At 46.1% G+C, this 26,114-nt stretch overlaps 1 protein-coding gene across 5 annotated transcripts in view; it reads left to right on the forward strand.

Moving 5' to 3' along the window:
- Nucleotides 1-3,262: 3,262 nt before the first annotated feature.
- Nucleotides 3,263-26,114, forward strand: part of NF2 (neurofibromin 2) — an 84,534-nt gene continuing 61,682 nt past the window's right edge. For 4 of the 5 annotated variants that reach the window (XM_038763924.1, XM_038763927.1, XM_038763925.1 and 1 more), the window contains exon 1: nt 3,286-3,399. In XM_038763924.1, the coding sequence (XP_038619852.1) occupies nt 3,286-3,399 (114 nt within the window). Of the gene's footprint in view, nt 3,400-26,114 lie in introns of all 5 variants that reach the window. The other variant, XM_038763922.1, reaches the window with a different exon arrangement.

The raw sequence follows: 26,114 nt of genomic DNA on the forward strand, positions 1-26,114 counted from the left end.
TAAGCGCTCAATAAATATGATTAATTGATTGATTAAGTCGCTAAAGTTCTCTGTGCCTCACTGACCTCATCTGGAAAATGGGGATTAAGAATCCCCATTTTCCCCCTCCCCGCTGCCTTACCTCCTTCCCCTCCCCACAGCACCTGTATATATGTTGAACATATTTATTACACTATCTCGTACATATTTATTCTATTTATTTTATTTGGTTTATATGTTTTATTTTGTTATCTGTCTCCCCCTTCTAGACTGTGAGCCTGCTGTTGGGTAGGGACCGTCTCTACATGTTGCCAACTTGTACTTCCCAAGCGCTTAGTACAGTGCTCTGCACACAGTAAGCGCTCAATAAATACGATTGAATGAATGTGGGACAGGGACAGTGTCCAACCTCATTTGCTTGTATCCACCCCGGCACTTAGTACAGTGCCTGGCACATAGTAAGCACTTAACATTATTACTAGTATTATTATTATTATTGTTGTGACCATGGACAAGTCACTTCACTGCTCCAGGCCTCAGTTCCCTCATCTGTAAAAAGGGTATTTAGACTGTGAATCCCACGTGGGGCATTAACTGTGTCCAACCTGATGATCTTGTACCTACCTCAGCGCTTAGTACAGTGCCTGACACAGTGAGCGCTTAACAAATACCACTACCATGATGAATTATTATTCACTTCTACGGGCCTCAGTTCCCTCATCTGTAAAATGGGGATTAACCAAATGGGGACACCAACTGGGTCCAACCTGATGATCTTATCCCCACCCCAGCACTTAGTACAGTGCCTGACACATAATAAGCACTTAAATACCATTATCATGATTAATTTTTACTCACATCTCCGGGCCTCAGTTCCCTCGTCTGTAAAATGGGGATTAACCAAACGGAGATACCAACTGGGTCCAACCTGCTGATCTTGTCCCCACCCCAACGCTTAGTACAGTGCCTGACACATAGTAAGTGCTTAACAAAATACCATTATCATCGTGAATTATTATTCACTTCTCCAGGCCTCAGTTCCCTCGTCTGTAAAATGGGGATTAACCAAATGGGGACACCAACTGAGTCCAACCTGCTGATCTTGTCCCCACCCCAGCGCTTAGTACAGTGTCTGACACATAGTAAGTGCTTAACAAATACCGTTATCATGATGAATTATTACTCACATCTCCATGCCTCAGTTCCCTCGTCTGTAAAATGGGGATTAACTAAATAGGAACACCAACTGGTTCCAACCTGCTGATCTTGTCCCCACCCCGGCGCTTAGTACAGTGCCTGACACATAGTAAGCGCTTAACAAAATACCATTATCATCGTGAATTATTATTCACTTCTCCAGGCCTCAGTTCCCTCGTCTGTAAAATGGGGATTAACTAAATAGGAACACCAACTGGGACCAACCTGCTGATCTTGTCCCCATCCCAGCACTTAGTACAGTGACTGACACATAGTAAGTGCTTAAGAAATACCGTTATCATGATGAATTATTACTCACATCTCCATGCCTCAGTTCCCTCGTCTGTAAAATGGGGATTAACTAAATAGGAACACCAACTGGTTCCAACCTGCTGATCTTGTCCCCACCCCGGCACTTAGTACAGTGCCTGACACATAGTAAGCGCTTAACAAAATACCATTATCCTGGTGAATTATTATTCACTTCTCCAGGCCTCAGTTCCCTTGCCTGTAAAATGGGGATTAACCAAATGGGGACACCAACTGGGTCCAACCTGCTGATCTTGTCCCCACCTCAGCGCTTAGTACAGTGCCTGACACATAGTAAGCGCTTAACAAAAAACCATTATCATGGTGAATTATTATTCACTTCTCCAGGCCTCAGTTCCCTCGCCTGTAAAATGGGGATTAACCAAATGGGGACACCAACTGGGTCCAACCTGCTGATCTTGTCCCCACCCCAGCGCTTAGTACAGTGCTTGACCCATAGTAAGCACTTAACAAAAAACCATTATCATGGTGAATTATTGTTCACTTCTCCAGGCCTCAATTACCTCGTCTGTAAAATGGGGATACCAACTGGGTCCAACCTGCCGATCTTGTCTGCACCCCAGCGCTTACTACAGTGCCTGACACATAGTAAGCCCTTAACAAAAAAACATTATCATGGTGAATTATTATTCACTTCTTGAGGCCTCAGTTCCCTTGTCTGTAAAATGGGGATTAACTAAATAGGAACACCAACTGGGTCCAACCTGATGATATTGTCCCCACCCCAGCGCTTAGTACAGTGCCTGACACATAGTAACCACTTAACAAAAAACCATTACCCTGGTGAATTATTATTCACTTCTCCAGGCCTCAATTACCTCGTCTGTAAAATGGGGACACCAACTGGGTCCAACCTGCTGATCTTGTCCCCACCTCAGCGCTTAGTACAGTGCCTGACACATAGTAAGCGCTTAACAAAAAACCATTATCATGGTGAATTATTAATCACTTCTCCAGGCCTCAATTACCTCGTCTGTAAAATGGGGATTAACCAAATGGGGACACCAACTGGGTCCAACCTGCTGATCTTGTCCCCACCTCAGCGCTTAGTACAGTACAGTAAACGCTTAACAAATACGAGGAAAAAATAATAATAAAAAAAGGGGACTCCCCCAGCCGGCGGCTACTACGTGGCCCTGGCAGGTGCCCTTGGGAGCCGCCCCTTTCCCCGCCCCCGCTCCCTCAACCAACCTCTCCCGGGGGGCGGGGTCGGGAGAACAAAAAAAAAGCGCGCTCAGATTGACGTCCCCTTCGGCCAATCAGCGTCGAGCCCCGAGGGCGCGGAACTTCGAATTGGCCGAGGGGAGGGTGGGGCGGCGGCGGAGGCCCCGCCTCTCCGGGAGTCCCGCCCAATCACAACGGGCGGGCGACAGGGATCGGGTTAGGTTGTGGCGTGTGTTTGTGGTGAGGGCTGAGGTGATGGGGGGGGGGCGAGGACGGGGCCTTAGCGTGAGTGGGCCCTGAGGCGAGGCGCGCGCCCTTTTTTTCCTCCCTCCTCGCCCATTTTCCCTCCCTATTCGCCCACCTTTCCCTCCTCCTCCGTCTCCCTGAGGGGTCAGTGGCCGTCCAGTCGCCCCAGGCCCCCGAGCCCCCCGCCTCAGCCCCCTTGATTCTCCTCAGAGGAAGCTAGGCCTCGCAGGCCCCTGTTGGCCACCATGGGGACCCAGAGGCCTTTGCGGCTCCTGCAGGGGGGCTGAGGCGCCATCGGGGTTGGGGGGCAAGAAAGAGGGGCGACTGAGGGGGTGGGCTGGGCCGGGGGGTCGCCTCCAAGGCCTCGCCATGGCCGGGGCCATCGCTTCCCGCATGAGCTTCAGCTCCCTGAAGAGGAAGCAGCCCAAGACCTTCACCGTGAGGATGGTCACCATGGACGCGGAGATGGAGTTCAACTGCGAGGTAACAGGCCCGACCCACCCCGCCATATCGCTGCCCAGGGGTCATCCGCCTCGTGGACCGGCATTAAACATCATCATCGTGCTATCTGTGGTTATATGCTATATACACACACACACACACACACACACGTGTATATATGGCACACACACACGTATATATGGCACACACGCATACATGGCATACATACACACACGCATACATGGCATACATACACACATGTATACCTGGTACACATACACACATGTATGGTACATACACATGTATGTATGGTACATACACACATGTATGTATGGTACATATACACACAATATATGATATATACACGCACACGGTATATGGTATATATATGCACATGGTATATGATGTATATATATATACACACACACACACACGGTATATGGTGTGTATATATATATATACACACACGGTATATGGTGTGTGTATATATATATATATATATGCACACACACACACACACGGTATATGGTGTGTGTGTATATATATACATACACACACACACAGTATATGGTGTGTGTATATATATATATATATACACACACGCACACACACGGTATATGGTGTGTGTGTGTGTGTATATATATATATACACACACACACACGGTATATGGTGTATATATATATACACACACACACGGTATATGGTGTATATATATATATACACACACACACGGTATATGGTGTATATATATATATATACACACACACACACACACGGTATATGGTGTATATATATACACACACGGTATATGGTGTATATACACACACACAGTATATGGTATCTATTCACACACATGGTATATGCTATATATACACACACACACGGTATATGGTATGTATACACACATGGTATATATACACACGGTATATGGTATATATACATACACATGGTATATGTGGTATTTATGTTGCCAACTTGTACTTCCCAAGCGCTTAGTACAGTGCTCTGTGCAGTAAGTGCTCAATAAATACGATTGATTGATTGATTGATCTATCTGTGAAGCACTTACTATGTGCCAGCCACTGTCCTAAGCGCCAGGGTGGATATGAGCAAGTCAGGTTGGACACAGTCCCTGTCCCACCTAGGCCTCCATCCCCACTTGTACATATTTATTCCATTTATTTTATTAATATGTTTTGTCTTGTTGTGTGTGTCCCCCTTCCAATCAATCAATCGTATTTATTGAGCGCTTACTGTGTGCAGAGCACTGTACTAAGCGCTTGGGAAGTACAAGTTGGCAACATATAGAGACGGTCCCTACCCAACAGTGGGCTCACAGTCTAGAAGGGGGAGAAAGAGAACCAAACCAAACGTATTAACAAAATAAAATAAATAGAATAGATATGTACAAGTAAAACAAATAGAATAAGAAATATGTACAAACATATATACATATATTCTAGACTGAGCCCACTGTTGGGTAGGGACTGTCTCTATAGGTTGCCAACTTGTACTTCCCAAGTGCTTAGTCCAGTGCTCTGCACACAGTATGCGCTCAATAAGTACAATTGATTGAATGAATTTAATAGTAATGATAATGATGGCATTTATTAAGTGCTTACTATGTGCAACGCACTGTTCTAAGCGCAGGGGAAGTTACAAGGTGATCAGGTTGTCCCACGTGGGGCTCACAGTCTTAAGCCCCATTTTACAGATGAGGGAACTGAGGCACAGAGTAGTAAAGTGACTCACCCGAAGTCACCCAGCTGACAATTGGCGGAGTCAGGATTTGAACCCACCACCTGTGACTCCAAAGCCCGGGCTCTTCCCACTGAGCCATGCTGCCTCTCAATTTGACAGATGAGGGAACTGAGGCACAGAGAAGTGACATGCCCAAGGTCACCCAGCAGACAGGTGGCGGACCTGGGATTAGAACCCATGACCTTCGACCCCCAGGCTGTGTTCCATTCATTTAGTCGTAATTATGGAGCCCTTACTATGTGCTGAGCACTGTACCAAGCGCTTGGGAAAGCAGAATACAATAATAATTCATTCATTCAATCGTATTTATTGAGCTCTTACTGTGTGCAGAGCACTGTACTAAGCGCTTGGGAAGTACAAGTTGGCAACCTATAGAGCCGGTCCCTACCCAACAGCGGGCTCACAGTCTAGAAGTGACACATTCACTGCCCACAACCAACTAAAATTCCCCCGGTGCCTCCTATAATTATGGTACTTGTTATGCGCTTACTTTGTGCAAAGCACTGTTAGAAGCACTGGGGTAGTAATACTAACAACAAAGTTATTTGTTAAGCGCTTACTAATGTGCCAATCACTGTTCTAAGCGCTGGGGGAGATACAAGGTAATCAGGTTGTTTCAAACGGGCCTCACAGTCTTAACCCCATTTTACAGATGAGGCAACTGAGGCACAGAGAAGTTAAGTGACTTGCCCAAAGTCACACAGCTGACAAGTTACGGAGCCGGGATTAGAACCCAAGTTAGGTTGGACTCAGTCCCTGTCCCACTTGGGGCTCACACTCTTAACCCTCATTTTACAGATGAGGAAACTGAGGCCCAGAGCAGTGAAGTGACTTGCCCAAGCTCACACAGCAGATGTGTGGCAGAGCTAGAATTAGAACCCACAACCTTCTGACTTGAGGCAGGGCCAACTGGACACCTCGAGTGGCCGTCGCGCGGCAGGTTATTGTTATTCTGTACTCTCCCAAGCGCTTAGAACAGGGTTCTGCGCACAGTAAATATTTAATAAACATGATTGAAAGATAAATGGTGGAGTGACAATTGGAACCAAAGCAGCTTGGCATAATGGATAGAGCACAGGCCTGGGTGTCATAAGGACCTGGGTTCAAATCTAAATTCTGCCACCTGCGTGCTGTGTGACTCTTGTGCCAGTCACTTCACTTTTCTGTGCCTTAGTACCCTCATCTGTGAAGTGGGGGATTAAGATTATGAGCGCCATAACTAGGGACTAGGATTGTATCCAACCTGACTAAGTTATATCCCAGGGCATATGTCTGGAGTGTAAGTGCATAATAAATGCCATTATTATTATTATTATTTTTTAAAGCCACAAAACTAAGGCATCTGACTAATAATAATAATAATAATAATGATGGCATTTGTTAAGCACTTATTGTGTGCGGAGCACTGTTCTAAGGATACAGGGTGATCAAGTTGTCCCACTTGGGGCTCGCAGTCTTAATCCCCATTTTACAGATGAGGTAACTGAGGCTCAGAGGAGTCAAGTGACTTGCCCAAGGTCACACAGCAGACATGTGGTGGAGTCAGGATTCGAACCCATGACCTCTGACTCCAAAGCCCGGGCTCTTTCCACTGAGCCACGCTGCTTCTCGCCCCATAGTCTTTCCAGTAAGCCACAGTGCTTCCTGTTGAAAACTTTTAGACTGTGAGCCCATTGTTGGGTAGGGACCGTCTCTATATGTTGCCAACTTGTACTTCCCAAGAGCTTAGTACAGTGCTCTGCACAGTTAGCGCTCAATAAATGTGACTGACTGAATAGCACTTATGTACATATCTATAATTCTGTTCATTTATATCAATGCCTATTTGTTTTAATGTCTGTCTCCCCCCCTCTATAATGTAAACCCGGTGTGGGCAGGGATTGTGTCTCTTTATTGCTGAATTGTACTTTCCAAGCACTTAGTACAGTGCTCTGCACACAGAAAGCGTTCAATAAATGCAATTGAATGAATGAATGAAAGTAGGAATAGACTGTAAGCTCCTTGAGGGGGGAGAATGTGTCTGCAAATGGCATAGCACTCCCTCAATCAGTACAGTGCTCTGCACATAAGTGCTCAGTAAGTACTATTTAGTTTGTTATGGGCAGGGAGTGTCTGCTAATTCTGTTGTATTGTACTCTCCCAAGTGCTTAGAACAGTGCTCTGCAGTCCATCAATCGCTTTTATTTACTGAGCACTTATCGTGTGCAGAGCAATGTACTAAGCACTCGGGAGAATACAAAATAACAGAGTTGGTAGGCACGTTTCCTGCCCACCAGGAGCTTGCAGCCTAGAAGGGGAGACAGACATTTATATAAATACATTACGGATAGGTACGCAAATGCTGGGGGGGCTACTGGAGAGGCGAAGAAAGGGTCTAAGAGCAACAGAAGAAGGAAATGCGAGGAGAGGAAATAAGCACCGTTTGATCAATATTATTGATAGATTGAATAATCTCTACTAAAATTGATTAATACTATTGGTGGATTGAATAATCTCTTCTACAATCATATCTCCCCCAAATAGCATTCCCTTCCCCAGTCTCTAGACTCTAAGCCTGTTGCGGGCAGGTAACGTGACTAACAACTGTGTCATATTATGCTCTCCCAAGTGCAAAGTCCAGTGCTCTGCGCACAGTGAGTGCATAATAATACGATTTATTGAGGACACCACTCCCCAGACAGTTGGGAATCCTGGGGGATGAAGGATATTTTCTGCCTCTCTTTGGAATTGTGTTGGGGCTTTGTGGTGGAATAGTTTTACCTGTACTGACACTTCGTGATGAGTGAGCCGACCCACCTGATGTGGAAAAAAGTCCTTGTGGTATGTGTAGAGTGTTTACTGGATGTCAGGCATCGTGGTGGATAATAATAAGGGTATTTGTTAAGCGCTTACTATATGCCAAGCACTGTCCTAAGCCCTGGGGTAGATACAAAGTAATCAGGTTGTCCTACCTGGGGTTCATGGTCTTAATCCCCATTTTACAGGTGAGCTGAGGCACAGAGAAGTTAAGTGACTTGCCCAAAGTCACAGCTGATAAGTGGCGGAGCCGGGATTAGAACCTATGGCCTCTGATTCCCAAACCCAGGCTCCTTCTACTAGATCAGGCACAACCCTAGGTCTCCCGGCTCAAAGTGGAGGGGGACAACAAGTAATAATAATAAGAATATTTGTTAAGCATTTACTATGTGCCAAGCACTGTTCTAAGCACTGGAGTAAATACAAGGTACTCAGGTTTAATCCCCATTTTATAGAGGAGGAAACCAAGGCCCAGCGGAGCTAATAATAATAATTGTGGTATTTAAGTGCTTACTTTGTGCCAGACACTGTTCTAAGTGCTGGGGTGGATACAAGCAAATTGGGTTGGATACAGTCCCTGTCCCATGTGGGGCTCACAGTCTTAATCCCCATTTTACAGATGAGGTAACTGAGGCACAGGGAGGTAAAGTGACTTGCCCAAGGCCACACAACAGACAAATGGCAGAGTGGATAAGTGACTTGCCCAAAATTACACAGCAGGCAGGTGGGAAGCCCCGTGGCCTAGTGAAACAAGCCCAGGCCTGGGAGTCGTCAGAGGACCCGTCTTCTAATTCCTGCCCTGCCACATGTCTGCTGTGTGACCTTGGGCAATTCACTTCACTTCTCTGTGCCTCAGTTCCCTCCTCTGTAATAGGGGGACTAAGACTGTGAGCCCCACGTGGGACAGGGACTGTGCCCAACCTGATTTCCTTGTACCTATCCCAAGTGCTTCCAACAGTGCCTGGACTGTTAACAGTCTTTAAAACAAACTGCTTTTAGTATTTGTAAGCTTTTAACAAATACTATTATTATTATGTGGCAGAGCTGGGGTTAGAACCAAGGTCTCCCAACTGTGTCCTATCCAATCAATCATCTGTGTTGTATCCAGCCAGTGGTATTCATTGAGCTCTTACTGTGTGCAGAGCACTGAACTAAGCGCTTGGGAGAGTACACTGCAACAGAATTGGTAGGCACATTCCCTTCCCTCAATGATTTTATAGTCTAGAGGATAGAGGTATTTTTTAAGCGCTTATTATGTGTTATAAGCACTGGAATAGATACAAGTTAAAGTCAGCAACAGGCTCTGACCCCTCGGTGTCACGAGCCCCCTGGCTCGTACAAACCAGGACATTCCTGGGCTGGTGACACATACTGAAGCCACACCACCGACCACCAAGGTTACTGTGACAAGTTTTTTACTTAGTTTTCCCAACGTGCAAGGCAGTGACACAGACACACACTCACTCCACCACCAAGGGTCCATCATCATCATCATCAATCGTATTTATTGAGCGCTTACTATGTGCAGAGCACTGTACTAAGCGCTTGGGAAGTACAAATTGGCAACATATAGAGACAGTCCCTACCCAACAGTGGGCTCACAGTCTAAAAGGGGGAGACAGAGAACAAAACCAAACATACTAACAAAATAAAATAAAAGGAATAGATATGTACCAGTAAAATAGAGTAATAAATATGTACAAACATATATACAGGTATATCCAATACCAGTCTGCTGGTCAAGGGAGCCCCTTCTGCAGACACTTCTTCATTCTGCTGCTAAGCACTGCATCCTTCTGCTGCTCTCCCTAATGCTTACTTGTGAATACTTCTGCCCCAAGTGATTTTTGCACCACATGCTTTTATTGCATGCTGCTGCTTCCGCGCAGGAGTCAAATCCTCACTGCTTTTTATCTGCCTTAGGGGTTGCAGCTGGGGGATCTACGTGGCAGTCATTGATCGGTCCAGGCCCATTACTGGGTAGAACAGGGAGAAGAGGCCACACCTCCCTCCATGCACCCCTCCCCACCCCACTCCCACTGGCTGTAATCAATCAATCAATCATATTTATTGAGCACTTACTGTGTGCAGAGCACTGTACTAAGCACTTGGAAAGTACAAGTCGGCAACATATAGAGACAGTCCCTACCCAACAGTGGGCTCACAGTCTAAAAGAATCACCTGTCGCAGGTTGAACCCATCAGCACTTTCACCGTTCTCTTCCTTTCATTCATTCAGATGTATTTATTCAGCACTTACTGTGTGCAGGGCAGTGTACTAAGCTCTTGGAAAGGACAATTCAGCAACAGGGTTCCATGTTATTCCTGGGATGACAAACAGTCACTAATAAGGCAGCTTGTCCCCACATCATGTGGCTCACAATCTAAGTAGGAGGAAGAACAGGTAGTGAATCCCTATCTTCTGGTGGTCTAGAAGGCCCTAAACTCAAAGGAACCCATAATAATAATGATGGTATTTGTTAAGCACTTGTGCCAAGCATTCATTCATTCAATTGTATTTATTGAGCGCTTACTGTGTGCAGAGCACTGTACTAAGCGCTTGGGAAGTACAAGTTGGCAACATATAGAGACGGTTCCTACCCAACAGTGGGTTCACAGTGTAGAAGACTCTAGAAGAAGCACTGTTTTAAGCACCGAGGTAGATACGAGGTAATCAGGTTGTCCCACGTGGGGCTCACAGTCTTAATCCCCGTTTTACAGATGAGGGAAATGAGGCACAGAGAAGCTAAATGACTTACCCAAAGTCACATAGCTGCTAAGTGGTGGAGCTGGGATTAGAACTCATGACCTCTGACTCCCAAGCCCGGACTCTTTCCACTAAGCCAAGCTGCTTCTCTGTCCAAGTCTCCGGGTGTCAAACCCTATTGTATCCCTATTGTATACCTTGTATCCCCCCCCCCCCCAGCGCTTAGAACAGTGCTTTGCACATAGTAAGCGCTTAACAAATGCCAATATTATTATTATTATTGTCCTGAAACTATCATGTTTCAATTCAGTGCTTTCTCATGATACTCCTGACCCAGAGACCCTTGAAATGTTTTCCCATGTATATCAAAATGTTGTATATATATATATATACATATATATATATATACACACACAAAACATTCATATATATGTAATATATAATGTGTAAATGTGTGGAATGTGTAAATATATATATATATATAAATAAAATATATACTTTCATTGAATCTCAACATTTTAGAACTCTGAAATTCTACTGTGAAGGATCATTAAGCCAGGTGTGGGCAGGGAATGTCTCTCTCTATTGCTGAATTGTACTTTCCAAGTGCTTAGTACAGTGCTCTGCACACAGTAAGCGCTCAATACGATTGAATTAATGAATTCAAGCTTTTATGGCATTCTGTCAGTTCAGTCGTTCTAGCGATCTTTGTTTTCCTCTTTGGCGGGTCTTTTAAAAGCCCGCCTCTCCGGCTATCAAGCCATCCATACATGGGAATCCTAGAAAAGTGTGCTCAAACGAGTTTTCATTGACATTTGTAATCCAGTTATTCATTGTCATATTTATTGAGCACTTTGTGTGCAAAGCACTGTACTAAGCGCTTGGGAGAGTACAATATAAAACAGACACATTCCCACCCCCACAATGACCTCACCATCTAGAGAGGGAGAAGCAGCGTGGCTCAGTGGAAAGAGCGCGGGCTTTGGAGTCAGGGGTTTGAATCCCAACTCCGCCACTTGTCAGCTGTGTGACCTTGGGCAAGTCACTTAACTTCTCTGGGCCTCAGTTCCCTCATATCTAAAATGGGGATGAAGACTGTGAGCCCCCTGTGGGACAACCTGATGTCCTCGTAACCACCGCAGCGCTTAGAACAGTGCTTTGCACATAGTAAGCGCTTAATAAATGCCATCATTATTATTCATAAATAAAAACAAAAGTGCTGTGGGGCTGGCAATACCCCCAACCCAGTTATATCCTGAGGGGGTTGTGAATGATATTAGGTTCTTCAGAACTCTTCTAATGCTGGGCACTGTAGTAAGCGCTCAATAAATAGTACTGCTGGATTGAAGACCGTCGCTGACAGCGTGGCAGCATCTATGGGTGGCTGATTCTGAGGAAAATCCCTTGTGGCATAGTCCATTAATAGTATTTTTTGGGTGATTACTCTGCAGGGCCCTGTACTGAGCGTTAGGGACCGAACAGTAGTTAACAGACATTATCCCTGAGACTACAGCGGTTCCTCTTTTCTGGTCCCTTGCCGGTCGGGCTAAGCGCTGCTCCAACCGCTCTCGACCGTAAGCTCGTTGTGGGCCGGGAATGTGTCGGTTTTAATGTACTCTTCCAGGCGCTTAGTACAGTGCTCTGCACACCGTAAGCACTCTATAAATACCAGCGAATGAATCCAGATGGTTAGGTGGGGAATGGTGTGCTGTGCTGACTGCCGGGGTCGGTTTTGCAGTAGAGGAGATGTTGTCCTGAGCCATCCACACCCCCTTCATCAATCATCAGTCGTATTTATTGAGCACTTACTGTGTGCAGAGCACTGTACTAAGCGCTTGGGAAGTACAAGTTGGCAACCTCTCGTGCCCCCGAGAGGTCCAGATGACCTGACCGTATGGTTGATGACGAAGACCGAACTGAATTTTTATTACTATTATTATGGTATTAAGTGAGAGGCATAGCGGCCTACTGGCTAGAGCAAGGGTCTGGGATTCAGGACATTTATCTGTGTGACCTTGGGCAAGTCACTTCACTTCTCTGTGCCTCCGTTCCCTCCTCTGGAAAATGGGGATTGAGACCGAACCCCACGTGGGACACGGACTGTGTCCAACCCCGATTAGCTTGTATCTACCCCAGCGCTTAGAATGGTGCTTGGTACAGAGTAATCACTCCACAAACACTATTTTTTAAAAAAGTGCTTCCTATATGCCAAGCACCTTTCTAAGCACTGAGGTTGCAAGCTCATCAGGTTGCCCAAAAGTCCCTATCCTACATGGTGGGGAGAACAGGTATTGATTGTCCATTTTATAGATGAAGAAACTGAGGCACAGAGAAGTGAAGTAACTTGCCCAGGTGTATTAAAACCCACGTCGTGTGGCTCCAGGCCTGTGTTCTTTCCACTAGGCCACACGGCTCTTCAGCATTCAACTGAATCAAAGCGCCAAGAGGCATTTTCTTAAACGATAGTTAGCGGACTGGTATTTGCCAGTGACTTAGCCTTTTGACCAAATTTCTGCCACCACCCTTGTTTTCTGCCAAACCTAGAGATGGATAAAAATGGCTTTTCAGTGGTTTGGGACCAATTCCAAACAAGTGACTGGAACTGGCCTGGGCATTCTGATTGTGGGATCCTCTGGCTTACCCGCCGACTTGTTCAACTTGACAAATCGCTTCTCTCTACTTCAGCTTTCCTTTGGAAATATTTGCATTTTCATAGTATTTATTAAACGTTTACTATGTGCCAGGCACTGTACTAAGCGCTGGGGTAATCGGATTGGACACAGTCTCCCTCCATATGCGGCTCAGTCTGTTCTTCCCCCCCTTCTCCCAGCTCCAGAACACTTGTGCACATATCTGAAATTGTATTTGTTTACATTAATGCCTGCCTTCCCCTCCAGACTGTAAGCTCATTGTTAGCAGGAAATGTCTGTTATATTGTTGTCCTCCCTCAAGTGCTTAGTAGAGTATCCTGCACACACTAAGCGCTCAAATATAACAGACTGACTTAATCCTCATTTTCCAAAAGAGGTGATTTAGGCACACGGAGGTGAAGTGACTTGTCCAAGGTCACATAGCAGACAAGTGGAAGATTCTGGCCATAAGCTCCTTGAAGTTAGTGTCTACGAACTCTATGGTATTATACTTTCCCAAGTGCTAAGCACACAGTAAGTGCTTAGTACCTACCATCGATTGACTTCAGTGGAAAGGCGTAAGGATAATTTGAGTGAGAGTGGTGGGGAAAGTAGTCCTACTTTGCTGCCCAATTCTCTTTCTTTTTATGGTATTTGTTAAGTGCTCACTCTGCTGCCCAATTCTCTTTCTTTTTATGGTATTTGTTAAGTGCTCACTCTGTGCCAGGCACTGTACTAAGCACTGGGATAGATATAAGATAATCAGGTTGGACCTAATCCCTGTCCCTCTAGGACTCACAGTCTTGATCCCCGTTTTACAGATGAGGTCACTGAGGCCCAGAGAAGTGAGGTGAGTTGCCCTGGTCCCACAGTCATGTAGTAGTGGTAATGGAATTACTGAGAGCAACACAGTGCACTAAGTCCTAAGGACAATAAGCTCCTTGTGGGCAGGGAACACATGTGTCCCAGCTCTGTTGTACTGTACTTTCCCAAGCGCGTAGTACCGTGTTCTGCACACAGAGAAGTGTACACGCATGCTTTGCCCGCAAGGAACTTCCCTTCTAACAGGCGTTAGCGTAACTCATCACACTAGTGGACTCCCAGTCAGCCCCCCATTACTATTAAGAACAACGAGGTAATTGATACCCCATTACTTGTCTTGATGTCTGTCTCCCCCCCTTCTAGACTGTGAGCCCGTTGTGGGCAGGGATGGTCTCTCTCTGTTGCTGAATTGTACTTCCCAAGCACTCAGTACAGTGCTCTGCACACAGTAAGTGCGCAATAAATGCGATTGAATGAATGGTAAGCGGCAGGAGGGTTTCAAACCAACCAAAAGAAATAATACAGAGATGCAGTGTGGCCTAGTGGTTAAAGCACAGGCTTGGGAGTACAAAGGACCTGAGTTCTAATCCGTGCTCCGTCACATGCCGTTTGTATGACGATGAACAATTTGTTGTACTTTTCTGGACCTCAGTTCCCTCATCTGTAAAATGGGGATAAGAGTGTGAGCCCCATGTGGGACAGGGACTGTGTCCAACCTTGTACCTACCCCAGCATTTCAAACAGTGCTGGGCATATAGTAAATACTTAACAAGTGCCATAATTATTATTACAGTGCTTTACATATAGTAAGCCCTTCCCCACAGCACATATGTATATATCTGTAATTCTACTTATTTATATTGATGCCTGGTTTACTTGTTCTGAGGTGTGTCTCCCCCCAACCCAGACTGTAAACCCGTTGTGGCCAGGGATTATCTCTCTTTATTGCTGTATTGTATTTTCCAGGTGCTTAGTACAGTGCTCAATAAATGATTGACTGAATGAATAAAGTAAATATCACTGATGGAGGAGTGCTCAGCTTTAAGGTGACGTTTTTGCTGCTCTCTATGAGGGACCAGATGGTTTTTAGAAACTGTGGTCACTTATTATCATGGAAAAAAAAAATCACTTCTTTCTTGTTGCTGTAAGGGATTGGGATGAACCTTCCCCCCCCACCCCCAGTCTCCTTGGCTTGGCGTTTTTAAGGTTTTTTTCCACTTGGAGCAAGATGCCGGCTGTTATTTTCCAGTAGCCCAGCACCAGCAAGCAGATGAGTTATATTTGAGGCCCATCCCTCTACCTGGTCTAAATCGTGAGACGCAGCTTGGACAGAGCCAGGGCCCGGGAGTTAGAATCAATCGTATTTATTGAGCGCTTACTATGTGCAGGGCCCTGTACTAAGCGCTTGGGAAGTACAAGTTGGCAACATATAGACAGTCCCTACCCAACAGTGGGCTCACAGTCTAAAAGGTCTAGAAGGACCCGGGTTCTAATCCCCACTCAGTCCTTGGTGGCTGTGAGACCTTAGGCAAGTCATTCACTTCTCTGGGCCTCACTTACCTCATCTGGAAAATGGGGATGAAGACTGTGAGCCCCATGTGGGACAGTGACTCTGTCCAACCCCATATGCTAATATCCACCTCAGCGCTTATTATAGTGCCAGGCACATAGTAAGCACTTAAATAGCAAAAAAAGTAAGGGCTGGTCTTTTAGCTAGGCATTATTATTATTATGAAAAATAATAACAGTAATAATAATAATGATAACAGTATTTGTTAAGCACTATGTGCCAAGCACTGTTTGATGTGCTGGGGGAGATCCAAGGTTATCAGGTTGTCCCAAATGGGGCTCACAGTCTTCACCCCCATTTTACAGATGAGGTAACCGAGGCACAGAGAAGTGAAGGGACTAGCTCAAAGTCACATAGCTGAGAAGTGGCGGAGCCGGGATTTCTTAAGCGCTTACTCTGTGCCAAGCACTGTTCTAAGCACCAGGGTAGAAACAAGGTCATCAGGTTGTCCCCCGTGGGGGCTCACAGTCTTCATCCCCATTTTACAGATGAGGTACCTGAGGCACAGAGAAGTGAAGGGACTTGCCCAAAGTCACACAGCTGACAATCAATCAGTCATATTTATTGAGCATTTACTGTGTGCAGAGCACTGTACTAAGTGCTTGGGAAGTACAAGCTGGCAACAAATAGAGACAGTCCCTACCCAACAGTGGGCTCACAGTCTAGAATGGGGAGACAGAGAACAAAACCAAGCATACTAACAAAATAAAATAAATAGAATAGATAGGTACAAGTAAAATAAATAGAGTAATAAATATGTACAAACATATACATATATACAGGTGCTGTGGGGAAGGGAAGGAGGTAAGATGCGGGGGATGGAGAGGGGGATGAGGGGGAGAGAAAGGAAGGGGCATCATTGACAAGTGGCAAGTGGCAATGACAAGTGGCAGAGCCAGGATTTCTTAAGTGCTTACTCTGTGCCAAGCACTGTTCTGAGCACCGGGGTAGAAACAGGGCCATCAGGTTGTCCCCCCTGGGGCTCACAGTCCTCATACCCACTTTACAGATGAGGTAACTGAGGCACAGAGAAGAAGGGACTGGCCCAAAGTCACCCAGCTGATAAGTGACGGAGTCAGAATCAGAACCCACCACCCCCGACTCCCAAGCCCAGGCTCTTTCCACTGAGCCCCGCTGCTTCTCTACGTTGACCAGGCCAGTCAGGTTTTGGGTTCTGGGGGAAGATGGGTCCCGTCCGTCTTGGGTCATTTAGAGTCCGAGGGACGTCCTGTAGCCTGTCGGGGCTACAGACTGGCCGAGGCCAGAGATGTGGTGGCAGGAGATCGGGAGGAAGGTTTAACAAATACCATCATCATCATCATCTGAATCCCTCCTCCTGGACCAAGGCCGGAGCCTCCGCGGTCACCGGGCTGCAGCACCACGAGATGGCACCACAGCACCAGTTAGCCTCAAGGAGGGATGAGGGATAAGGATGCTTTCCTATTTAATAATAATAATAATAATGATGGCATTTATTAAGCGCTTACTATGTGCAAAGCATCGTTCCAGGCGCTGGGGAGGTTACAAGGTGATCAGGTTGTCCCACGGGGGGCTCACGGGCTTCATCCCCATTTGACAGATGAGGTAATCAATCAATCGATCGTATTTATTGAGCGCTTACTGTGTGCAGAGCACTGTACTAAGCGCTTGGGAAGTACAAGCTGGCAACATATACAGTCCCTACCCAACAGTGGGCTCACAGTCTAAAAGGGGGGAGACAGAGAACAAAACCAAACATACTAACAAAATAAAATAGAATAGATATGTACAAGTAAAATAAATAGAGTAATAAATATGTACAAACATATATACATATATATAGGTGCTGTGGGGAAGAGAAGGAGGTAAGATGGGGGGATGGAGAGGGGGGAGAGGGGGAGAGAGGGTAACTGAGGCCCAGAGAAGTGACATGCTTGCCCAAAGTCACACAGCTAAGTGGCAGAGTCAGGATTTGAACCCATGACCTCTGACTCCAAAGCCATGCTCTTTTCCACTGAGCCACACTGCTTCTCTATTTCCCTTGGTATCCCCATCTCTCTCCCTCTCTCTGTCACTCTCTCACTCTGTCTCTCTCTGTGGCTCTTTGTCTCTCTGTGTCTCTTTTGCTCTGTCTCTCTGTGTCTCTTTCGCGCTTTGTCTCTCTGTGTCTCTTTCGCGCTTTGTCTCTCTGAGTCTCTTTCGCACTTTGTCTCTCTGAGTCTCTTTCGCACTTTGTCTCTGAGTCTCTTTCGCACTTTGTCTCTCAGTCTCGCGCTTTGTCTCTCTGTGTCTCTTTCGCGCTTTGTCTCTCTGTGTCTCTTTCGCGCTTTGTCTCTCTGTGTCTCTTTCGCGCTTTGTCTCTCTGTGTCTCTATGTCTTTTGCTTTGTCTCTCCCTCTCTCTCTCTATGGCTCTGTGTCTCTCTCTGAGTGTGTGTGTCTCTGTCTCCCTCTCTGTCTCTCTCTCTGTATGTTCTGTGTTTGTCCCTCTCTCTCTCTCCCTTCATTAAGCAGCATGGCTTAGTGGAAGAAACCCGGGCTTGGGACTCAGAGGTCATGGGTTCTAATCCTGACTCTGCCACTTGTCAGCCCTGTGACCAAGCCGCTTCACTTCTCTGTGCCTCCGGTACCTCACCTGTAAAATGGGGATGAAGACTGTGAGCCCCATGTGGGACAACCTGATTAGCTTGTATCCCCCCCAGTGCTTAGAACAGTGCTTGGCACATAGTAAGTGCTTAAAAAATATCATCATCATTCAGTTGTATCTACTGAACGCTTACTGCGTGCAGAGCACTGTACTAAGCGCTTGGGAAGTACAATTCAGCAACAAATAGAGACAATCCCTGTCCACAGTGGGCTCACAGTCTAGAAGTCTCTGCAAGTGTCTGTCTCCTTCTCTCCCGTATTGGCCAAGTGCTTACTCTGAGCCAGGCATTGCACTGAGGTAGACACAAGATAATTGGGTTGGACACAGTCCCTTAATACTCATTCTGCAGATGAGGTAACTTTTTTTCTTTTTAACGGTATTTATTAAGTGCTTACAATGTTCCGGGCACTGTTCTAAGCACTGGGGTAGATACAAGCTAATCAGGCTGGACACAGTCTGCATCCCACATGAGGCTCACAGTCTTAATCCCCACTTTACAAATGAAGAAACCGAGGCTCAGGGCAGTTAAGTACCTTGTCCAAGGTCACACAGCAGACAAGTCAGGTTGTCCAACTCCCAGGCCTGGGCTCTTTCCACTTGGCCACGCTGCTGCTCGCCCTTTGAGCCAGCGTATTTACTGCCCACCATGTGCAGAGTGTGGAGTCCAGGCTCTGAGGGACAAAGACTAGCCCACGGTCCACACTGTCTAGACTAAAAGTCTCTTGCGGACAGGGATGATGCCTGCCGGTCAATAGTCTTGGACTCTCGCAAGCACTTAATAATAATTCTGTTATTTGTTAAGCCCTTTCTACGCGCCAGGCCCTGTACTAAGCAGTGGGGTGGATATAAGCAAATTGGGTTTAACACAGTCCCTGTCCCACGTGGGGCTCACAGTCTCACTCCCCATTTTACAGATGAGGACACTGAGGCCCAGAGAAGCAATGTGATTTGCCCAAGGTCACACAGCAGGCAAGTGCCAGTCATCATCAATCGTATTTATTGAGCGCTTACTGTGTGCAGAGCACTGTACTAAGCGCTTGGGAAGTACAAATTGGCAACATATAGAGACAGTCCCTACCCAACAGTGGGCTCACAGTCTAGAAGGGGGCTCTCTCCACTACAACATGTTGCTTCCCTTTATTACCTGTGTGGGAAAGTTCAATATATCAGAGTTGGTAGACATATTCCCCATTCACAACAAGCTGACCTCTAGAGTGTAAGCTCACCGTGGGTAGGGAAAGTGTCTGTTGTTGGGTTGTACTCTCCCAAACGCTTAGTACAGTGCTCTGCACCCGGTAAGCGCTCAATAAATATGATTGCCAAGAAGGGGAGGGTCAGGCGGCGATTGGATTCAGAGGTTAGTGTTAATGCACCAGCATCCTTGCTGTATTACTGTCCAGTGAAACCGCCTCAACCCAGCTCGCAAGAATCAGGATTTGTAAAAAAGCCCCTCACGCCATTCCTTGTAACCTGCTAATCTCGGGCCTCCAGGGTGTTAATCAAAACACCATTTACTTTGAAAGTAGCCTTCTTAGCGCTGAACAAATATAAGGGCAGAGAGGCTAATGTCCAAAGTACAATGCGTTTATGTTCCTACCAAATAAGTAGGCTACGCACTTAGGTTTCAAAAACCCTGGGGTTTTCTCTCACCCGTAAAATAGCGGGCTTGGACTTGAAGCATCAGAGTGTTCAGTCATATTTATTGAGCGTATATTGCATACAAAGCACTGAATAATAATAATAATGGCATTTATTAAGCACTTACTATGTGCAAAGCACTATTCTAAGCGCTGGGGAGGTTACAGGGTAAGCACTGTAGTAAGCACTTGAGAGAGAACAGTACAACAACAGACGGACAGTCCCTACCCATAATGAGCTTACAGTCTACATGGGGAGACAGACAATCTAAATAAATAACTTGAGCTGACTTGGTTTTAGGTTCTCTTCCCTTCTTGCTCTTTCCCCGGCATCTCCCAGGAGGGGGAATTTCTTGCCTTCTTAAGGAAGCTGGCCTCTCTTTCCAGGATTTTGGTTGTATCCTTCCTCGCTTCCCAGAAACAGTTGCCTTTTCTGTCCTCTCCCCTTCTTTGCTGCTCTCTTTTACATCTTCCTCCCTCTCCGGCTCCTTCCTAAATCCCGTGTTATGGAAAATCAGCGGGGATGGGGAGTTGTGTACTCCTCGTGTCCCACTTCACTCACTTATACAAGTTCCTTCTGCCACCCGCCATGGCTTGTGGATCCTGGAAGGCACCGAGGCTTAGTGGCTAGAGCCCAGGCTTGGGAGTCAAAAGGACCTGGGTTCTAATCCTACCTCCACCACCTCTACTGGGTGACCTTGGGCAAGTCACATCATTTCTCCGGGCCTCAGTTCCCATATCTGTGAAATGGGGATTAAGACTGGGAGCCCCTTGTGGGATAGGGAATGTGTCCAACCGAATTAGGTTGTATCTACCCCAGCGCCTAGAACGGTGCTTGGCACAAAGGAAGCACTTAAGCTCATTAGGGGCAGAGAACTTTTCTGATATGTCTCCTCCTTCTAGACTGTGAGCCCGTTGTTGGGTAGGGACCGTCTCTCTATGTTGCCGACTTGAACTTCCCAAGCGCTTTCTACCGTGCTCTGCACACAGTAAGCACTCAATAAATACAGTTGAATGAATGAATAATAATTCTAATACTCTCTAGACTGGGCTCATTGTGGGCAGGAATGTGTCTGCTTATTGTTAGATTGTACTCTTATTGCTCTGTGCCTAGTAAGCGCTCAAATAGCAGTCAGCCGGTACTGTAATTATTATTGTTGGACAACTTTCCCCAGTGGCCATCTACCAGGAACATCCATCACCAACATGGGTAGCGACTGGACAGAGAATGCCACAGGTGTGGTGTGGGTTTAATTAGCCACAGCCATTCCTCTTTTTTTTTTTCTATTAATGGTATTTGTTAAGCACTTACTATGTGTTAGGTACTGCACTAAGCCCTCAGGAGGTAGATACAAGCTAATCAAATTGGACATAGTCCCTGACCCACCTGGGGTTCACGGTCTTCACCCTTATTTTACTCATGAGGGAACTGAGGCCCAGAGCAGTCAAGTGCCTTGCCCATGGCCACCCAGCAGACAAGTGGTGGAGCCAAGATTAGAACTCCAGTCCTCTGACTCCCAAGCTTGGGCTCTTTTATTCATATTGTTTGAGCACTTACTGTGTGCAGAGCACTGCACTAAGCCCTTGGGAGAGTGCAACAATAAGCTATAATCCCAGCGATTCATTATTCTCACACTGTAATGCCCATATTTCTGCCCATCTTCCCCTTTGGACGGTGAGCTCCCTGCGGGCAGGCATCGCAGCCCACCCTTCTCCGTGTCCGCCAAGCCTCCCGGGCAGTGACCTGCACGCCGAAGGCATTCGATAGACGCCGTTGGCCATGATCATCTCTTGGACAATGGAATCCACTTCCAGTCATCCTTCTCTAGCCTCAGGGAGCAGATCACCCTCCTGCATCTGTTCTGAAATCTTCCTGCCCACGCATTCCTCCAAATTTTTTTTTCTTTTGCACCCGGTATGATTGTGCCGTTCCATCACTTTCAAGTACATAAACGACCAGAAAAATCAAATTAAAACCTAATAGAAAGAGGGAGCGTAGCATATTAAATTTCTTCTAAGCCTCCGAGCAGTTGCTGATGTACGTGACTGAAGGGCTTAGCGTGTAGTAATGGTGATAGTGTTTATTAAGCGCTTACTGTGTGCAAAGCACTGCACTACATCTGTGTATCGGAAGAGTGCTTAGAACTTTGAGAAGAAAGGTGCTTTTAAAATACAGAGTACTTTCAAAAACAGATAGAGCCTTGGTAATCTGCCACATCCATCTGTCAATCATGTTTGAGTGCTTACTGTTGTGCAGAGCACTGTATTAAGTGAGAGTATACTATAGCAGAGTGGGAATAATACCAACTTGTACTTCCCAAGTGCTTAGTACAGTGCTGTGCACATAGTAAGCACTCAATAAATACGACTGAAAAAATAATAATAATACTGGTATTTGTGAAGGCTTACTACGTGCCAGCTTAGTATGTGTATCTATCTGGGGTGGATACAAGCAAATCAGGTTGGACACAGTCCCTGTGTCCCGCATGGGGCTCACAGTCTTAATCTCCATTTTACAGATGAAGTAACTAAGACCCAGGTAAGTGACCCACCCAAGGCAACTCAGCAGACAAGTTGTGGAACCGGAATAAGAACCCATGACCTTCTGACTCTTAGGCCCATGTTCTATCCACTACGCCAGGCTGCAACACATTTACAGTCTAGAGGGGAAGACAAACAGTAACTGAAGGGCGTGGAGCTGAGAAAGGGGTGTATAAAGGGAGTAAATCAGGGTGATGCTGTAGGAAATGGGAAAAGAGAAAATGGGGGCTTAGTTAGAGAAGGCCTCTTGGAGCAGATGGGCTCTCAGTGAGATTTCTGGAGATGGAGAGAGTGGTGGTCTTTTTGAACAAAGAGGGAGGGCATTCCAGGCCAGAGGCAGGGTGTGGGTGAGAGTTTGGCGAAGGGATAAGCAAGACTGAGGCACAGTGAGAAGATTGGCAGTAGAGGAGTGAAGTGTTCAGGCTGGGGTGGAGTAGAAGAGCAGCAAAGTGAGGTCGGAGGGGGCACCAAAGGTGGTGGAGTGCTTTAAAGCTGATAGTGAGGGGTTTCTGTTGGATGTGGAGGTAGTCGGGCAACCATGGGAGGTCCTTGAGGGATGTGGAAACATGGACTGAACATTTTTGTAGAAAAGTATGGGTGGCAGAGTAGAAATATGGACCGGATTGGGGAGGAGCAGAAAGCAGGGAGGTCAGCAAGGAGACTGATAAAGTAATCAAGATGGGAGAGGATGATTGCTTGGATTAACATGGTAGCAGTTTGGATGGAGAATGTGTGGTTGAATGAGAGATGAGTCATGGAGAACCCCAAGTTTCCTGGTTTGTGAGACAGGGAATAGAGTGGTGCTGTGCACACAGTGAGGGGAAGATCATGGTGGTGGACGACGGAATTAGGGTGGGAAGATAAGGAGTTTCCTTTTGGGCATGTGAAGTTTGGGGGGGTCCGCGGGACAGCCAAGTAGAGATATCTTGACGGCAGGAGGAAAAGCGAGACTGCAGAGAGGGAGAGAAATTAGGGCTGGAGGTATAGAATTGGGAATCATCTGCTTATATGTGGTAACTGAAGCCATGGAAGCCATTGATAGTCACTGAAAGTCACTGGTGAGGAAGGGGCTCAAAGAAAAAAAAAACTTGTTCTGACTAAGGGGAGTTTAATGACTCATTTGTCAACCTGAAGTACATATGCTTGTTTTCTGTCAGTTCTTGGTTCCTTCCAGTGATGGACTAAAGAACCTCTGGCCTGAGACTCCTTCCCTCCTCAAATCCAACAGACAATTACCCTCCCGTCCTGCAAAGCCTTATTGAAGGCTCATCTCCTCCACGAGGCCTCCCCTGACTAAGCTCTCCTTTCCTCTTCTCCCACTCCCATCTGCGTCTCCTTGACTTGCTCCCTTTATTCATCGCCCCCTCCCAGCCCCACAGCACTTGTGTCTGTATCTGGAATTTTAATTTATTTATATTAACCTCTCTTCCCCTCTAGACTGTAAGCTCGCTGTGGGCTGCGAATGTGTCTGTTACATTGCCTTCTCCCAATCACTTAGAATAGTGCTTAGCACACAGTAAGCACTCAAATACAGTTGACTGATTTACAAGGTTAGACAGCCTTGGTTAATTGAAAACATTTTGTTCGAAAATGCCCAAGGTTCATTACGGGATTTGAATTTGAACTATTTCCCTTAGCGGTGAACTTAAAATATAGAATAATCTCCAAAGGGTTTAAAGATAAAAAGAACCAAAATTTTTTTAAAGGGACTGTCTAATAATAATAACGATGATGATGATACCATTTATTAAGTGCTTACTATGTCAAAGCACTGTTCTAAGCGCTGGGGAGGTTACAAGGTGATCAGGTTGTCCCTTGGTGGGCTTACAGTCTTCATCCCCATTTTACAGATGAGGTAAGTGAGGCCCAGAGAAGTTAAGTGACTTACCCAAAGTCACACAGCTGACAATTGGTGGAGCTGAGATTTGAACCCATGACCTCTGACTCCAAAACCCTATCTCCTTCCACTGAGCCACGCTGCTTCTCTAGTGAATCCTTAGCTGGTGTAAACTAAGATTACGTGAATCAAATCTTTCACTTTTTAGTCCTATTGATGATAAATCCATTGGTATTTATCAAGCACTTTCTGTGTGCCCAACACTGTACTAAGCGCTTCTAGACTAGGAGCCCATTGCGGGCAGGGATTGTCTCTGTTGCTGAATTGTACTTTCCAAGCGTTTAGTACAGTGCTGTGCACACAGTAAGCGCTCAGTAAATATGATTGAATGAATAGAGAGATGATACAGTAGTGTTGGTAGACCCAGTCCCTGCCCTTAAGGAGCTCACAGTCTAAAGCGGGGAGGCAGACTTAGAAAATAAATTACTGATGGGGAAGAGAAGAGGATGAGGACATGGTGGAGTAAATACCAAGTCCTTAGGGGGTACAAATTTGAGTGCAAGGGGGGCAGATAGGAGAAAAGAGGGCTTTGTAGTGTAGGGACTGTCTCTATATGTTGCCAACTTGTCCTTCCCAAGCGCTTAGTACAGTGCCCTGCACACAGTAAGCACTCAATAAATACGATTGATGATGATGGTATTAAAAGCTCCCCATCCACCGCAGCATAATAATCATCATAATAATTGTGGTTTATGGTAAGCACTTACTATATGCCTGACACCGTTTGAAGCTACTATTCAGGCTGAGCACCAGGGTAGATACAAAGTCATCAGTTCGGATCCAGTCCCCATCCCACAAGAGGCTCACCAACTAAGAGGGGAGGAGAGACAGGGATATTACCCCCATTTAACAGATGAGAAAACCGAGGCTCAGAGAGTTTGACGGCCTGAGGCCACGAAGCAGGCCCAATGGCAGAGGCTGAGCTAGAACCCCAAGGCTCTTGTACTTCTCTGTAACTGGGTTGATTTATCCCATCTGCCTCCTCCTTTAGCAGGTGAGCTTGTGAGCAGCGATGCAGCCAGTAGCTCTGTCACATTATGTTCTCCCAACTGCCTCCACACAGTAATAATTATGATACTTGTTAAGCGCTTCCTATGTGCCACAAACACTTCTAAGCACTGGGGTAGACACAAGTTAATCTGCTTGGACACAGTCCCTGTCCCACATGGCGCTCACAGTCTTAATCCCCATTTTACAGATGAGACAAGTGAAGCACTTGCCCAGTAAATAGTTGCACTCATATGCCATCGATTGATTCGCAGTCTTGCCACCCAACTCTCCACGCTCTTTTCCTTTCCAGCTTATCAGTTCATCCTGACTTACTACCAATAAACATTTAATCGACTCATTTTTATTGTATCATACTCAAATGACCCTTAAACATCAAACACTCACAGATTGTAAACAAAGGGACTTACTATATGCAGGAAGAAAGAGTTTTGTCTTTTGCCTTGCAGGGAGCAGTTTCTTAATGAGCCAATGTGTTTCAGCAGATAATGGCCTGATTTTCCCCCCCACCCCTTCCTGGGGTTGAAACACCCTGCTCATTAAAGCAAAAGGACATTGGGATTCTAGGGCTGCTCAAAGGAATGGCTTTGTTCGTGTTTATTTTCCTAGTCAACAGGATTACTTCTCCAGGCCTGACAAACTGCAGCACTAGGATTCTAGCCCATTGCCTTCGACTCTTATTATTATTATTGTCACAAGCCCCCCCCGCCTTAACTTGTACCAACCAGGACTTTCCTGATCCAAGGGGAGCCTCAATCACACCA

The sequence above is a fragment of the Tachyglossus aculeatus genome, chromosome 21 (genome assembly GCF_015852505.1).
Source record: "Tachyglossus aculeatus isolate mTacAcu1 chromosome 21, mTacAcu1.pri, whole genome shotgun sequence".
In the NCBI taxonomy this organism is placed as follows: Eukaryota; Metazoa; Chordata; class Mammalia; order Monotremata; family Tachyglossidae; genus Tachyglossus; species Tachyglossus aculeatus.